General features: G+C 40.1%; 1 protein-coding gene across 1 annotated transcript in view; it reads left to right on the top strand.

Moving 5' to 3' along the window:
- Positions 1 to 16,708, top strand: part of NID1 (nidogen 1) — a 46,852-nt gene extending 30,144 nt beyond the window's left edge. Inside the window, exons 13-20 of the mRNA XM_056343997.1 lie at positions 156 to 380; positions 1,008 to 1,180; positions 3,236 to 3,362; positions 8,254 to 8,425; positions 10,375 to 10,532; positions 11,977 to 12,100; positions 13,253 to 13,365; positions 14,877 to 16,708. Of these exons, the coding sequence (XP_056199972.1) occupies positions 156 to 380; positions 1,008 to 1,180; positions 3,236 to 3,362; positions 8,254 to 8,425; positions 10,375 to 10,532; positions 11,977 to 12,100; positions 13,253 to 13,365; positions 14,877 to 14,998 (1,214 nt within the window). The 3' untranslated portion in view covers positions 14,999 to 16,708. The remainder of the gene's footprint in view (positions 1 to 155; positions 381 to 1,007; positions 1,181 to 3,235; positions 3,363 to 8,253; positions 8,426 to 10,374; positions 10,533 to 11,976; positions 12,101 to 13,252; positions 13,366 to 14,876) is intronic.
- Positions 16,709 to 18,252: the final 1,544 nt, after the last annotated feature.

Raw genomic sequence — 18,252 nt, 5'->3', positions numbered from 1 at the left:
GAAGGCATATGCCTCCAAGGTTTGTAACAGTGTCATGTTCTTCCAGTGGTAAGAATACTTGCACTGTTGTTAATGGAATATAGTTATTAGTTAAAACAGAAATATTCACTGGTCTCTCTCTTTATTTTTTTTATTTTTTTTTTTTTCTTCCACAGAAGTGGAAAAGACCAAATGCCAGCGTGAACGAGAAGTAGCTCTTGGAGGTGGAGGCACTTTCTTCCTGAGGGAGATAAGAGTTGGTCACTTCATTCCCCAGTGTGATGAGCATGGGAATTACCTACCCACTCAGTGCCATTCTAATAGCGAATATTGTTGGTGCGTAGATAGGGATGGAAATGAGATTGATGGCACCAGAAGCGGCCCAGGAGTTCAACCACCATGTAAGTGACTGAAGCACTTGTTTCTTGTGGGTTTCCCAAATGTGGTGCTCGGTCATGTACCTGAGGTGCAGCACTGACTTGGAGCAATGCAGATCTTTGCTGTCCCAGTGATGATATGCATTGTACTGCAGCCCTTAGGTAACTCCAGCATACGCTTTTCCTTCAGCCAGGGCATCTGGAGAACTGTGGTGAGCCTCTGGATGAGAAGATGGTTTTCTAAATCCTTCCCTGCTTTGAAACCATGAGGGGCCCTGTAGTTTCTGCCCTCTGGGAGGTGGGCAAATCTGAATGTGTGGTAACTGAATTGCCTCAGAAAATGAAGGATGTTCCTTCCTACATCTTCCCCACTTCACCTGCAAAATAAGATAGCTTTTTCTAAACGTATGCAGGTAAAAGCAAGTACAGAGCTGAACATGAAAAAACCTATTATGTCAATTGCTCCTTCTCTGTCAGCCAAGGGGAAAATTCAGAAGCTTTCTGCATCTGATTAGTTATTAGTGTCTGATTATAGGACCGTTTCCTTCTAAGAAGTCTGACTGTAATTGTGTCTCTGCAAATAACAAGGAGCTTTGTTATGCTGTACAAGCTAGGTTTTTTTCTCCATCTGTTTTTGTCTTCATTAACAAGGTCTGAGCACAGCTGCTCCTCCTGTTGTTATTGGGCCCTCTGTCCGACCAGATACGGTACCTCTGCCACCAGGAACGCACTTGCTCTTTGCCCAAAGTGGTAAAATTGAACATGTTCCACTAGAGGGAAACAATATGAAGAAAAATGGTGCAAAAGCACTCTTGCATATTCCAGTAAGTAACCTACTATACTAAGTCCATGTGGTTTAGAAGACTTGTGACAAAGATGAAAGTGAGAGTGTTTGTCTATGTAATTTGATAATACGAGTTCCAAACTTTCTTTACTCTTGATTAAAATGTTAGTATCCCATCACTTTATCACTGAAAATTCCTGACCTGACTAGTCAAAAAGCCTAAAACTGAGCTATAGAAAAAAAATCATTTGCCTTTAAAGAATAGTTCATAAGACAAAAATCTAATATTTGTGATCTCATGTGCCTCCAAGAGCTCATCGTCTAAACTCTCCCACACTCACGCTTCCATTGGCTTTCTGACTCTGGAATAAAAGTCTAGGAGAGCAGTATGTGGAGTCTACAAGAGCAGTATATGGAGAGGCCCTTTTTTTCACTCTTATTCCCTCAAAGGTTTTTCCTAAATCCTTAGTCTCTTCCTGTTTTTGTTTTTATTTTTTTTAGTCAGTTCTCTGTGCTTCTTGGCTACAGAAATATATAGAGAGATTATAGTTTTTCTTATTTTTTTCCTTCCTTCTCCATGTGCAGGCCCAGTGGGTGGTAAATCTTTTTCCCACACTTTACTACTGTCCTGAAAATCATTTTTCCTTGAAAATTAATCCCTGATGCTGACATGATTTTCCATCACCTGTGACACACATCAGCTCTTCTCCCTTCCAGTTTCATCACATTAATTTGTTTTGCCTGGAGCCTGGAATTTGTTTTTTCATTCCAGTGTTACTGTATTTATAACAGATAGCAATACCAGGTAGCATGCTGGCCTCTTTTTTTTTTTTTTTACATTACCATGAATATTTAGTAGACTAAATACTGACTAAATTACACAGATTGTTGAGTAAATAGTACTGAAAACTGTGCTGTGATGTAAGGGCAAAATCAAGCTTTTCTTTCTTGTCTAAAGTGTTGCTGCAATAATGTAAAACTGAAGTAAAATACTGTGTGCAAAATGGGTTAGTTAGGCTGATATAGAGACATGGTTCTGAATCCTTGTTAGCTAGTCTCATGATTTGCTTGATCTAGCTTGAATGAATTAATTAGAGGTATCTTCAGTAAAGAGCTCCCAAGAGATAAGATGCAACTCTTACTTAAAACTTTGAATTAAAATGAAACTTTCAGTTTCTGCTAACAGTCTTTTCTCCATGTTGTCTCAGTGTTGTGTATTTGCAAAGTGACAGTGTTCAGCAGCGTGGAGATGTTCAGATTATTTTGTAACCTACAGCATTAATGTATGCTGATGAATAAGCGTGTCTGTTTTAATGCATGGGTTTGGGCCATCTTTCTAAGAAGTTGCAAGTTATAAAAGCAGCAAAGATGAGAGACCTGGGAATCCATGTGAAATTATTATTTTACCCTGAAAGTCTCTTTTCATTTGCCTGGAGGAAAGAGTTTCAACTCTAAATTCAAACTCTAGTCCTATCATCTTCTGCCTGGAGAATTGTATATGTATGTTCTTTGTCCTCAAGCATATTCTTTCCAGAAGAATAATTTATGGAGTAGTCTTTTAAGCTATTTTTTATTTTTGAACTTAATTTTGAGTCGAATGATGCTATGCAGATAGCACTGCTTAAATGTAGCCACAATGCAGGGATAGATGAATATACAGAACGCAAGTCAGATTTGGTAGAAATCATTATCATGGAATCATTTATTCCTCCTTGAAGGGAAAGAAAGAGAGAAAAGAGCACACAAGGAATAACACAGTAAAGGAGCAACATGAACTTACTTTAAATGGATATGCATGTGAAGTTGTAGAAGTCAGACCAACTGTTCAGGACTAATATCTGTAATGCTTCTTTGAAATAAGACAATTGCAAACTGTGTCTGCTAGTTAAAAGGGACTTTATTTGAAAATCAAAGTATTTTTCTAAACTATTCTAGAATGACTGTTACCCAATTGTTTTCCCTGCCCGTCCTCCCCATGTCCCACTTTTCCTCAAGAATTTTGTTTTTTTAGACTTGAGACTTAGATCTGTAAGCTAGTGCTGCTGACATATAATTGTTTGGCATAAGCTGATGTATCTTGCTTGTTGACCAACAGGACAAAGTTGTTATTGGAGTTGCTTACGATTGCACAGACAAGATGGTTTATTGGACAGACATCAGTGGTCCTTCGATCAGCAGAGCTAGCCTGCATGGTGGGGAGCCAACAACCATCATCAAAACAGGTAACAGCACTAAATTCTTCCTCTTGCTGCTCCCTAGGAATGGCATTAGAGACTTGACTTTCGTAATATGTACTTTCCAGGTGTTGCCTGAGCTGTAGCATTACAAATTGGTGTTATTTGGTTAAACAATAACCAGAAAGTCTGAATAACATAAAATGAAAAAAGATCTGTTCCCTATGAAATAGCCCTTCACTGCCTCTTCACTGCTAGGCAAGAAGTCAATTCTCTTTAAAGCAAGTTTAAGGCCAGAAGTGGGAGCAGTCAGTGAGATATTTGTCTTTAGTTGCAGTTGCAGGGTACTGTGTCTAATCATTGACTATCTTGTGAACACCACTGGGGATGTTTTAATTGAAGGTTGCAGGATTTGAACGGTGAATCAAGCTGCTGTGGTGGTTTTAAAGCACATCTCAAGGCACAAATGGGTGCAGAGTTCAGAGCCTCACAATCTGGGCTTTGGACAGTGTCTCAGCTCCTCACAGGAATGTTTAGAGGCAGTCTGTACCCAGTTACAGTCCTAGGCTGTGCTTATGTTCTTGCTGTGTTTAACAAAGGAAAAAAACTCCTCCTTTGGATGCTTTGTCACTTCTGGGGAAGAACCTTGATGTAGACTTGAGGCCTTTACTGCTCTCTACCTGTGGTGACATTCTTAGGGCTGCTGCTGTAGTGGGGCAGCATGGCTAATGCTCTCAGGTCACGTCATCCCAGATTTTTAAAGTGCACTCAAGACCTCGCTTTCCTGTGTTGAGGACTGGCTGTGCTGTTGTGCCCAGCCTGGCAGCCTCTGTGTAGCCCAACTCTTTCATAGTCACATCTTGTCAGCCATACTGGTCAGAAAGGGGGGTCCAGCATCCTTCCTGTAAAGGTCCCGTGTCCCCGGACACAAAAGTAGGCTGAGCTCAGACTATTATAGATAGACATTATTCATGCTTACAATGATGCAGTGGCTACAAGATATAAATACATGAAGGAAGGTTATCATTGAAACCTAGGTCACGTGCTGGAGTAGATCCATCATTGTTCAATGTATTTATGATCTGAAAAGGGGATGATGGATTATCAGTTTAGTGTTGAATGGGTATTGAACACAAGCAAAACTAAAGCTAACTAAAGAGTTACATTTATATGTTCATATGGAATATCATCTGTGGGTGTCACTACTTTTTTTTTTTTTTTATATTCTAGCAGGCAAGGTAGGTGCTGGCTAGCTGAGATTTTGTTACACGCAGTCTTTTTCTCTACTATTCTCTGCCTGTCAGCTGCCCACTGCTGAGAAAAGACTGGGGAGCAAGGAGGTTGAAGAGGAGAACCTCTGCTCTCTGTGCCTGGGCTTGGGGACCAAACAGCTGAAAGGTGGTTAGAAACTGTTTCAGCTGTGACTTCCCATGCTTCCCACTGAAGCTGTAAAATAAAAGTGAGTAAAGCCACCTTGTTCAACTTTCACCCTTGGAGTTGCTCAAGGATTTGAAAATTGAACTAGAGGGTATTGTGGGGTTACTGCTTTTACAAATTATGTCCTGCTTTTATATTCTTTTACCCCAAGACTGCTGCTCACCGTGGTCCATGTTCATTTTAATTCGAAGCATTGGTGTAAGCCCATGCATCTTAAATATGAAAACCTTTTTTAAATGGAAATGGTTAGGGGAAAGGACAGGTTTGGAAAACAAAGTGAATGGTAAGAGGGCATTAAAAGTAGCTGGAGGCACTTTTTGAATACTAGTGTCATACTGCATAGAATTCAATACTTTGAATTCTAGTGCCTAGAAAACCTGTGAAGTCAAGATACTGGAGGAGGTTGCTTTTGCTTTGGAACCTTTACAGATATCGTCACAAAAATTTAGGAAATTATTTTAGCAAAACGATCAACTGGTTTTAAAACTCTACATTAAATTTGCTTTAGTTTTCGTTGGATGTCTTGAGTTTCTCTACCTGCAGCTTGTGCTTCAGAATAGCCAATTTTCTGGGATTTTCTGTTAGGAGCAGTGGAGAGATGGGGGCAGCTTGAATCCTGCTGTTGTCCTGGGAAGGGAAAAGGGAGAGCTTAAGGCCATCCCATACCATTCCAGCAATTAGGGAGCTTCATATTTCTGTACAACTTGATGGCTGAGATATTTGCAAGACTTCTTTTTCATCCCAAGATATTTAGTCTGAAAGGGACTCAACCTATAGTGCAAGCATGTGCCTGTATAACTACAAATTCTGTGGGGACTATTAAAGTATTTCCTCAGATTCTGCATTTTACAAAATGATGGAAATTACCATTGCTAAAAATCTTATATGGATTAGTCTGTCTAATGAGAATGTATGTGCATGCATTAAAATTCTTGCAACATATAAAATGTTTTTCAAATATTTGTGAAGGCTTTCAACTAGATTTGATTATTTCAGATAATTCAAGATGCTTCAATGCCGCGGGGAAACCTCATGGTTTTAATCTGCTACAAAAAACATTGATTGTGTAAAGACATCTCATGATTTCTGTTTTTGTTTGCGTAGGAAGTGAATGCCATTCCTGAAGAGATGCGCTTTACTTTCTGTATGTTAACAGGCTGTTCAATAGGAGTCAGAACAAAATAAGGTTGAATATTCAGTATTTGAATGGATGTCTTCTATTTTGGTCAAAACAGAAACTTTACAATTTCAGGAGATAGGAATATGCCTTCTTCCCAGAAGACTCATGAGAATTCTTTGTTCTGATTTGATCTTTGCCTTTTTCCTCCTGTGAGCTGCAGCTGCTTTCTTCAGTTCACATGTATTTTTGTGGAATGCACTACTTCTTTTGTTTGTTGAAGCTCTTGTGATCCAAGTTGCGTTGCTTTGCAGAAACACGTTTTATTGTGGAGCCCCATCCAGTTCTCATCTATCCCTGCAGCTGTATAGCCTGTGGAGGCTTTCTGAGTTCTGCAGCTGGGGAGGCAGGTCAGGAAGGAAAGCTTTCCTCTTTGTTGTAGTTGCTTAAGTCCTATCAGCCGCACATGCCTGTGCAAGCCTGTCCCCAGGGACAGAGCCCGTGACTGTATCAGGCCTGGTGACAATATAGCAGGAAGACATTCGTGCTTCTGGAAAGACCGGTGATGCATGAAGCCTATATATTTCCTTATCCCTCCATGGGGGATAGTTTTTTATGCCTCACTGTCAACCGGACAGGAAAAACATTTACTTTAGACTTCTTTAAATCTCCTGGTGTATAACTGGTACAAGGGAACTGAAGCAAGGAAACTAGTCGGGGAACAGCGGATTCTGGGAATCAGAACAGAACAGCAGAAGGTAGCAGGCATAAGATCTGCTGCCTTCTTCTGTTTCCTAAAACAGGCTGGGAGCTCCTCTACCACCATTTAGTCAGTGATCTGATTCTAGAGGCTGGGGATTGTCACCACCATCACCTCAAAACGTCTGCTCTCAGCAGCCTCTGTCATTAGCAAGGAAAGAATTAGGAACATTTGAGGGTCTGAAGTATATGTCAGGTGGTTTCTTGCAGATGACAGGTTTAGCTCTGCAGAAGGATTTGGAGAAATGCAAGTAGTAATGTGAAATCAGTGCAACTAAGTTAAAGTACACCCAAGTGCTCTTGGGAGGAACAAGAAGGTAACGTTTCATTTCTTGGCCCCCGCCATGTATGAGCTGTGAGTCAGAAGCAGTGACATACATCTTATTTGTTCTCTTCAGCAATGAATATACATCCAGAATGTCATGTGTCCAGGTTGAGTGTGGCAAGTGTAATCCACCTGTGTGAAAGAGCAGAGGTATTTAAGCTGTTATGCAACTATTACTCATAGCAAAGTCACAGTAGCAAATTTTAGACAGCTTTACGCACTGTTCTGGACCATATGGTTTTTCTCCAGAAGGGTTGTTTGTGTCACGTAATGTTTGTTTAATGGCTGTCAGTAAATAAACTTGTGAATTAATAGAAGGCTTATGGGCCACGTTCTGTCATTCCTGGATATTTACATGACCTGTGCATCTGCATTTGAGAGGTGTTTTTTTCAACAGCTGGCTTGTATGAAGGGTCACTTCACCTCTTTTTGGGAGTGACTACGTACAATCTTTTCTTTTGGAACTGAAATTGGACTAAAACTGATTTGTATCTGTCTTTGGCTTTGTGACATCCCACACAGCCTGCCTGCTCTTTCTGGATGGATGTACGAACTTTGAAAAGTATAGAGCAGTTTTTTTTACAGTGGCTGAATTAAATGTTGGAGTGCTATATATTTATTCTGCATCCTTCATCTGAGTTGGAACTTACTAATGCTAAAGCAGTAAGGTCATTATGTGCTATTTCCTGTTGCTGTTGGAACAAGTAACTGTCCAAGAAACTGTGCACATACAGTACTAAAACAAGTTCCAAAAAGGATTGCTCTGCAAAAACAAAGAACTGGATCTGAATTCCATCAGTTAGCTAATATCGTTTATCTCTAGTGCTTTGGAGCTTGATTATCTTTAAGTATTGCATTGGCTAAAATTGGCATAAATCCAGTTTTTTTAGAGGGGTGCCACATATGCCAGCACAAAGAAAGGGGAATATTGAGAATTACTAAGTCTATTCTAGATCTTGGCCTGGTAAGGAGGGTAGAATAAGTTTCTGATAATCTCTACTGTTTATTTCTCTGCTACTCTTTTTTCTGTGTCTTCTCCCCAGGGAAAGTTTACATGCGTGATAGGTTGGCTCCTCACAGAATTTGTCTTTCTATGTATTTATGAAAGTTTTGTGTATTTAAACTTTATAAGGCAAAATGTGTATTCCTCTTCCAGCTGACATGAAGTAGCTTTTGTTGGAGCACAGCCAGAAAACTGAAGAAAACTTATCTCAGTTAAGAGTTATGCTTATGAGGCTGACATTGTGTATTGGGATTAAACATAACTCCTAGGCACGTGGTTTTTTTCTGTTCTCTTGCAGACTTGGGAAGCCCTGAAGGGATAGCTGTAGATCATCTAGGTCGCAACATCTTCTGGACTGACTCTCAACTGGATAGAATAGAAGTGGCTAGGCTGGATGGGCGCCAGCGTCGCATCCTTTTTGACACTGGCCTGGTGAACCCCAGAGCAATCGTTGCAGATCCTGTGAGAGGGTATGGATATGTTGTCAAGGCATATGTACAAAGCTTGTTTCTGTTTATTTATTTAACACGACCGTATGCACCGAGGCCATGTTTTTAGGCTGTCTGTAGACAATAATAGGACTACCTGTTCCTAAACCAACAAACACAAATGAAACAGTCTACTTGTGTCTGAGTGGTATGCTGGAAATAAGATTTCTAAAATGCTCGCTAGATAATACTGTGATATTTTGTGGAGAGGCTTGTCAAATACTTATTTTTACCTTACTTTCAGTTTGTTTGCAGGATGACAAGCATTGCCTTTACCTAAAAAAAGCTTTTTTTTTCACAAGATTACTGATCTAAAATACTAGAGTAAGCAATCTTACATTTTCGTTTCCATCATGACAGCCCTTCCTCCTGTACAGCGTTGCCTTCTTTGACAACTCCCATGGTGTGTCTTCTGTCATCACTTTCACTTCATTCAGTTGCCTGAGAAGGTCCTATTAGGCTTCTATTTGAAGATGCAGCTAACTACCTACTTTAAAAAATTGAGCTTGTAAGCTGCAGTCACAGAAATAGCCTAGCAGAGTGTCAGTAGAAAAGTGTATATGCTTTCAAGTTATGGTTTCAGCCTGCAAAAATGAAAGTGTATATATACTTTTATGTAGCCTTTGATCTGTTGACATTTTTCCTCTCTGAATACTGGAAGAAATACAGGGAAAATTAAAACTACTACAGAGTCCATGGTAGTACCACATGTCTATTGATTAATGTCTGAACTTGCCTGCTTTTGTCCTGGTGCAACTTCCTGTAGCGTGGCTACTGCTGAGGAAAGACATTTCAGTCAAAATACTCAGAAGCAGAGAGGCTTTCTTTTCAGTCTTGAATTGCTGGGAACCTCTAGATATAATTGATATAATAGGCATTTGGAATGCTGTTAGGGAGAATTAATTTATGAACAGAAGTACTGTCTTGCTTAGGGAGTTTTTTGGAAGATGCATCCTCATGCCAGATGTTTGCAGGTGAGGTTTGTACTGAGAAAGAATGCATGTGATCCATGACAATTTAAGTGATACAAAATCAAATGAAAAAGTAATGGTATTGACTTCTCTAATTCCTTTAACGTAAAATGAACTTTTATGTAACAGTCACATAATAGTGGGCTGAAAACACATGGATGGATGCGCATCAAGTTACAGCATAATAAGGAAAACCAAAGGTGCTTCGTGGTGTGAGAGAATGGGAGAGGCACAGGTGTAACCAGACTGAGGAGAGACCTCTGTTCGATGCAGAGCCCCGCTGATGGAGTAGGCCTCTGGGTTCAGGTCAAGCAGCACAGACTTGTGTCTCCAAGTAGATTGTGTGTGTGTGTGTTAAGGAGTAAACAACAAAGGTGCTTGCCTTTTGAAGAGCCGTGTAAACTCTCAGCCACAGAAAATGAATCCAAGAGAAACTACCACTAACGAATGGCCATTAATAATAAAGCGACAGTGAATCAGGGGTTCTCCCTTGACCATAAACTACTCTGATTCTGTTATATGTTGCTTACGTGGTACACTGAAAAGAAAAACACAATTTTGAATGAATCTCACAAATGTACGTCAAATGCTACTGCTGCTTAGCCTGAGCAGACATGATGGGTAGTGAGGAGAAGAACTGTAGACATTTTGAATGGTCCTCAGAATGCTGAAATAAAGGTCTCTTTGCCTGGCATCTTGCACAGAACCTAAACGATGTAGAGAAAGCATTTCTTCTCATGTGTGCTTGCTCTTTTTGTTTTTAATGGAAGTATAGCATTTGCTACATCTTTATTGTACTTTCATTGTTTCTATATTGAAGTGCAATGCAGCCTTTTTTATTTATTTCAATGATTTGGCAGGGGTGTGTGTGTTACTTTTGTGTCCTTAGCATTTTTCTTAATAAAATGATCCTTTGAGATCAGTCACTGTTTTAATTCTTGCCTTTTTCTTTCTCTTAAGAAACTTGTACTGGACTGACTGGAACAGAGAAGCTCCTAAAATTGAAACCTCATACATGGATGGCACAAACAGAAGAATTCTTGTTAAAGATGATCTTGGGTTACCAAATGGGCTGACATTTGATCCTTATTCCTCAATGTTGTGCTGGGTAGATGCAGGTAAAGAGGTCCTAAAATCTTTCTTCGTTATAGTAGATTAATAGATAGAATAAGTATGTTCAATCCTGAAATTATGCACAGCCAATTAATTTTTATAACTCTTTGGGCTGCATCTTAGATTTCATGCTTTTCTTTTTTGCTTTAACAATCTCTCAATTTATTCATTGTTACTACTGCTATAGCATTCACATGAGGCTGTGTGCAAGCTGAAAGATATCTATTCTGATCACAAAAATTTCTAGGGATGCAACAGGTTTATGTCTGTGTGTCTTCTATGTGGCTATCCTTCAGGCAGTGCTTAGTCCTTTGTAGAAGAAATTGTGAGTTTTCTTGTAGAAGAATTTCTTCTTGTAGAAGAAAAAAGTGAGAGACCAGAAAAAAACCACAGCTCTGTCTAATCTGGCCCACAGAATGTCATCCTGGCACTATTGTTATAAGACCTGTAACCTTAGGGAAAGTCCAGCTTAATTTGACTGAAGCAAGTCTTGAAAAAGCAATTCATAGTAGATTTAAAGATCAAGAGATGAAGATTCTGCTATTCGATCCATTGTTAGTTTGGCAGAGGGTGGAAGAAAAAAGAAAAATTGAAAAAAAAAAAGCATGCTTTTAATTCTCATTTAAACTTTGTGTGTGTGTGTGTCTTACTGTCTTTCTCTCTAGACTCTGCCAGAGACCTCTTCCTGTGAAGGTGCTTTTACACTTCAAGTCACCTTTCAAGTTTTTGATAAACTAAAAAGATCAAGCTCTCTTTTCCACTGTAAGACACTTTCTCCAGGCTTCAGATATATCTCCTTGTGCTATCCTCTTATTTTTTTCTCTATTCGTCTCTTGTTCTCACATTTGTCTCTTTTCCTTTTTCCTTAATTTTGAAACCCACTACTTCAGAGAAACCTACAAATGTTTACATTCACTAGCAGTGTGCCCAACATGTAGTAGCTTTGCAGCTAGAGCTAGACCTTTTACACCCTGTTAGCATTCTACAAGTTAGATGTTCTTCCAGCAGTCTTGCCTTCATGGCCCAACCCAGCAAGCATTTTGGGAATACGCTCACCAAACTAACTTTGCAAAAATGCCTTCCAGAGGAGGTGGAAGGCTGAAGTATCCCTCCAGGATGGAGGAGACCTGTCAGCTTCCACACTAGCCTGAGGGTGCTGATATTTGTAGCAGGAATCTCAGCTTGTGAGGAATGGCCATGGCTGCACTGGACATCTGTGTTCCTGTAAGTTAGATGGTGTGCTGATTAGCATTAGTACCAAAGTACTTTTCCGTCCAGTCTTTGGCACATGCAGAGATGTGACATGAAGGAGGGCTTTGGCTAAGCAGCATACTGAAAGATTTCCAGGAAGTTTACTCTTTTCATGCTTGCATGCTTACGGTTGTCCTTCATCCTTCAAGAGAGCTCTCTTGCTCTGGTTCAAAGGCTTAATTGTTTCACTACACCCAGGTACCAAGAGGCTGGAATGCATGAACCCTAATCAGCTTGGTCGACGAAAGATTGTTGAAGGAATTCAGTATCCTTTTAGTGTTACAAGCTATGGGAAGAATTTATACTACACAGACTGGAGAAGGTATGTTATCTGCTAAAGAAATTATGGAGTGTTTTAATCTTTTCTTCTTCCTGGTAGAAACTGAAGTATATACTGCATTTCTCATGTCTGATCTCTCACACACATTCCTGTTTTGTTGCTTTTCTGGCAGTAGCTGATGCAGGGTGGAGTGGATGTGTAGAGCTGACCTACTGATGTTGCCGGTTAACTGAATTTTCATTTTCAGCATAGTGATTTGTCCTCTAAGAAAATGCTCTTAACACTGAACGTCTTTGGGAAAGGAGTGGGAGCTAACACATTTCCCTTATGGCTGTACTTGCTGCATTGTAAAGGGCAGAAATTTATCACTCATGGCTTTCTATGCCCTATGTTATCTCTGTGTTTTACCAGAAATAAGAAAAAAACATTTTTACTGTCTTGATGACACTTTCGTTGTTGCAAATGATCTAAAACGTTGACATATGATCAAGACTTTAGAGTTTACTATATTTTCCAGTAAAAAAAGAATCCGGTCCATGCACCTTGATGTAAGTTGTTGTGTGAGCTCTGTCTGCAAACTCTTACACAAATGACTCCATCAATTGCCGCAGGAAGAGCTATTAATGTGTGTAAGGATTTCCAAGCTAGAACCTCATAGCTGGGAAATGCTGTTCTGGAATAGGCTTGTATAAATGGGAAACAGTGTGTTATAGGTCTGTCAGCTGACTGCCCTTTTATGTTTAGGAAGAAAAGATTGCTTATGACTAGCTGGTGTTCTTTCTGGGTATAAGGCTTCACCTGAAATACAATGTTGTCCATAACCATTATGCATAATAGCTGCAATGTCAGCTATACGGCAGAAAATGTCGGAGGGGCAGAATATGGAAAATGTGTCAATACTACTAATAGAACCTTTCCTGTAGAGGCACATTTTTCTGTGTCAGAAGTACCTTCAAAATTAGAAAGGTATCTCCCTGCTAAATTTCTTAGCTGCCTGGAATGAAGTTTATGATGTATTTTGAGTTGTCCGGGAAAAATGAGGATTTTGCTTCTGGCATCACTTCCTAATTGTAACAAAAAAAACCAACTTGAGATTTCCCCCTCCTCTTTTTTTGTGTGTATGTGTTTTGTTTTGTTTTCCTCTGTACTTCCACCTTTATCTCACTTCTGTATATTCTCTTCTGTATATGGCAGGGATGCTGTTGTAGCAGTGGATCGCACAATTTCAATAGAAAAGGATAACTTCCAGCCTCACAAGCGCTCCCGTCTCTATGGAATCACTACAGCCTTTGCTCAGTGCCCAGGAGGTAATCCAGCTGATTCTCAAGTTTTTACAGCTGTGCAATGCCTTAGCATATAAATGAACTTAGTAACAGCTCCCATCGACAGGCTGCCAACTGATCTAGGAAGTTAGTAAATAACTGGTTAGTGCTTAGATTTCTGTTTACCTAGAAATTAAAAGCCACCTACATTTTTTTATTTTCATAAAAGCAGTTTTTACGGTTGCCGTATGAAACCAGAATAGAGAGGGAAGAAGGAGCCTGTTCTGTCCTTCATGAAAGGGCAAGTGTATGATCGAGATGAGGATCTGACACGGCAGAAGCTGCTATGTTGTCATTGTCTAAACTGAATGCTATATTCATGGCTAAGGCCTTATTTACGCATTTTTAAGTTTAAACTACAGAAATACCATGGTCTTCCAGATGTCTTTAATGAGATCCAGTGTTTGTAAGAAGGGAATGTTCAGAAGACAGCAGGTGGTAGAGTAGCTGGGCTGGTCTTTCTGCTCAGTGGAATATTAAGTTTTTCAGATACATTATTGAAAAGCCCCTTGTGAAGCTTAGAAGACAGGAAGTTGATACCCTTGAAAAAACAATTTGTTCCTTGGGAAGCAATATCACAGTTCAGTTATGTTGTTCTTAGGAGAAGAGTTCACTTTTTTATTATTATTACAATGTGACTGGAATTATAGGAATTGCATTTTTTACTTTAGTCTTAAAAGACTCCTAAGATAGTTTCTCTTCAAATTATTCAACATATATAGTAAAAAACATAATTTAATTTAATTTAATTGAAATCTTGGTTCAGAGCTTAAAAATGCATGTAGTGTCATAATTAAGAAATCAGTTACATTGTTGTTACTAGTTAATTCACAGTTCCATTTTGGCAGTCAATGCAAAACAAAACAACACTGTCTGCTCTGTGTGCTTATGTTTATGACATTCAAAACCTTGGCGTCATTTCTTTCTCATTGTATGTTTGTTTCAAGTATTTTTCTGGGACAGATGCCTTTCTTCTCAGATCCACTGCTTCTGGCACTGCCTTCTCTTTCATTGTACCCTTCCATATTGATGCACTCCTCCCCACCCACCCTATTTTTTGGTTTTCATGGCTCATTCCTCCTTGTTTTTGTAGTGGGTGGTATCCAGGGATGATGTGCTGTAGCGTTTCGGACTTTGTCCCCACATGTTGCACTTTCTCTATTTCCTCACTCACCGTCTCTTCATTGTAATGTCTGTGACCACTTGGCCAATTTATGAAGGGCTTTTCAGGAACAGACCAGGTTTTTCATGTTGCTGCTTCTGCTCTGTCCCGATATCTTGATCTTTCTTTGAGGTGAGTATCAGAAGCCGACACAAGGGATATGATGACTCTCATGTCCCCAAAGCATAGTTTTGCTGTACTCTCTATCTTGCTATGGCTTGTTCCTCTAGGGTAGTCATGAAATCTGCACTACTTTTGGTTTTATGTGTTTTGGGTTTTATTGTGGTTTTGCTTTTATTTATCTTTACTGTTTTACATCTCTGTTCTTTCCCAGGACATAACTACTGTACAGTGAATAATGGAGGTTGTACTCACCTCTGCTTGGCTACCCCAGGAGGCCGTTCTTGCCGCTGTCCTGACAACACCGTTGGAGTGGATTGTATAGAAAGAAACTGAACATTAAGATAAGCTTTAGAGCAGCAGACACCTTTTGGAAATATGTTGTAAACAATTCACTCCTATCGACACAATCAGGCCTTAAAGATAAGTGCTCCGTGCTGCTGACAGAAAGCCACACTGTGTATATGCAGACACACACACAGGCAATGACTGTTTTGTAGCAGTTAAGCAAGACAGAGCTGCCCAGGTTGGGTCCAACTGCATCTTGTTCCTTGTAATGTTATCTCTTGGCTTTTAAAGGTAAATGTGGAAGCCTTAGTTGCAGCTGTGCTGGGCTAGGAGGATGTGCCTCTTGGCAAAATTTAAGTAACGAATAGCAAACAGAGTAAAGAAGATGGCATGACTCCGATCCTGAGACTGGGTTGTACCTCTGAGTATGCAGCAGTTATCTGCATAATGGCATGTTTAGCTCATCATATACGTGGCTGGGCCATATCTCTAGCTGAGAAGCAACCGGGGGGTCCTCAGGATGCAAAGGTGTGTATGGGAACACCCAGTAATATCACAGATTTAATGTGGAACTGCATTCCTTCCCACTACCAGTCCTTCCACTTCCAAAACTTGAATCTCAGCTTTTGACTCTTGTATTACAGAAGTACTTTATCTATGTGCTGTGAGAGTAGTTCTCACCCTAGCTCATGTGATCCTTTATAGATAATCATCACTGCTTAGTGGATGTATTTGAAGTTTTTGTTAGATTCCAAGATATTTTTCTTCTGTCTGAGGTGGATTCTTCAGTAGTTTCCTAAAATCCACTAAACAAACTTTAGATATAGATCTCAATTGTTGATAGTTCATCAAAGAATGGATGTTGATTCATTTGGAGATGTTTGGTTTTAAAGACATACAGAGTCACATTTGTTTCCTGAGAGTTTTTAAAATAATATTTCTATGTTTGGTTCTATAAGTCTGAAGGTGGTCTTTGAATTCTCTCCTAGCAATCTTTCTTGGCAAACCATGCCATGCCTTTTTGTAGATAATGAGAAACCATGGCAGTTAAAAATCTGATTTTCTGAAAGGTCACCTGTGTCTTGCTGCTTAAATGAAAAAAGGTAGTGATGCCCCATTTGTGTGCCAGTGTTCAGTAACAGCAGAAAGGTGTGCTGAAAATCAAAGCTGACATTTTCATCATCACCAGTAAGTTCGGAGCGGGGAGGGAAGATCAAAATGCATATTCTTAGGTCAAATTAGCAGTACAAATCTGGGAGTGAAGTTTGGCTTCCACACTGTGTGTTGTGCAGTAAGCTTACCCGCAAGCCAGCCTGCAGCAGCGGAACAGAACAGGGCTTGTGAGGCTTCCGCCAGAGCACCTGTCACAATGTCATGATCAGAGCAGTAAGCTAACATCCCCATTTCCTCACTCCCTCTTCAGACACAACATAACAGTTTTAAACAGAGTCAGTTCTGAGTCTTAACTGTGTGACATCTTCCTCTTTAATTGTATATTTATCCTAAAATAACAAAGCATATAAACATTTCAAAGATTTTTTTAAAAAAATAACTTGTTATAACTTTTAATTCATTTTATTCATACACTTAATCAGGTATGTCTTACTGTAAATATGAAAAAATTGTTGAAATGAAGGTGCTTGGTAACTCTTTCTCCAGAATTATTCACGTATCTGGTGAAATATTAAAGTTTACACTCTGTACAGGTATCTACAGTACAGTCAATAAAAATTTTTGGTTTTTATTTTCTATAGAAAAGTCATGCCTGCAGAAGGAAGTGATATGTGGTGTCTCAAATCTCTTTTCCTGTTGAGTTCTGGGGTTTAGCCGTCTCTCATATCTGGCGATGATACCTTCTAAGATGCAACACTACAGGGGAAAAACTGCTGTTGGGGCTTTTGTATTTCGAAACCAGTGGGATGCTTTTATTCAAAACAAATATGTTGGAGTGCTTAAAGGACGTACAGCTTCCTCTGTTTTGACACAGATTCTTATGGGGTTTTTTACTGATTGTTAACTCTTGTTTAACTTTCATAAGTAAGCATAATTCAGTTATACCATACTTCAGACTTCTATATTAGTGGAAATATAGGGCAAGGACTAGATTAAATGGGGGACAGAATTTATCCCTCTACTCAAAGAAGCCCTGGTGCTGAGTTTCTAGGTGACAGGGTGCTTTGCTGCCTGCTGCCACAGCACGCAGGCTCTGTGTGTGGCTGCAGGTGTGCTGTGACTGCAGGGCAAGTTGCAAGCCGAGTGAAGTGTGCCTGCTGGAGGTGGTGATGCTGAGATTTAAACTCCTCGACTTTTATGGCTGCAGCGTGTCAGTGCCTCAGGGGGTATGGCAGAAGGCTCCAGAGAACAGTGTAGATGGACAGCTGGAGAGCAGCGTGCCTGTCGAGTGAGCTATTGGAAGGGCAAGACAGTGGGGCAGCAAGGAGGACTACTGGGATCTAACAAGTGGCGTGTGTAAGTTACAAGAGGAGGTTGGTGTTGATCTGTGCTGAGATCTACGTGTGGAATTGGAGGGAACTGGGCCTTTAGTTCATTCTTTACTGTATACTTTGATCTTATTTTTTTTATTATGATCCGTCAAAATTGATGATTGCCTGCTTGGTGTTTGGACCAACACAATATTCTTCTTTGTGTGTTATGACAACTGCTAATCCTGTGCTAATTAATGAGCAGTGACAAAGATGTTAAGGAAAATATACCTCAGCAGAACTTCTAGTGTTAATTTGTGAGCTCCTATGTAGCCTGTAGGACAAAGAGAGAAACAATATTACCATGGACCCAGTTTTTAGACTGAGTGACTGTTAACTCTGCTATCACATCTGACAGTAGCTAGCACTCGATTACAGGAAGCGTCAGCAGACCTGGGCCAGCAGTGTAGATGTGGCAGTCTGCATAACTTCAAAGCAACCTTCAGCATTCCGGTCCCTAAAAATGAGGAGCTTTTAAAAAGCTCCAACATTGGGGTTTTTTTTCTCAGCAAATACTTGTTGCTAACTTCAGCTGTTGTAACTCTATGTCAGACTGCAGCAAAGGCAAAGCTGTTCCCTCGGGGAAAGGAGGCCAGCAGAAGCAGTGGCTTCACCAGAAGGGACCAGTCCCACTGTACCCCAGGTGAGGCAGATGGTGCTGGTCAGGGTAGTCAGGTTCAGCCCAGGGGCCAGACCACCAAGCAAATCTGCAGTGATAGGGTAGGTCTGAAGTCAAGTTGGGAAATTGAGTCAGGATCATGATCAGGTCTGGACATAGTGGCCAGGATCAGTGATTGCCAGGCAAGTCCATAGTGGCGA

The sequence above is a fragment of the Falco biarmicus genome, chromosome 6, assembly GCF_023638135.1.
Source record: "Falco biarmicus isolate bFalBia1 chromosome 6, bFalBia1.pri, whole genome shotgun sequence".
In the NCBI taxonomy this organism is placed as follows: Eukaryota; Metazoa; Chordata; class Aves; order Falconiformes; family Falconidae; genus Falco; species Falco biarmicus.
This window is presented reverse-complemented; position numbering and strand designations above follow the sequence as displayed.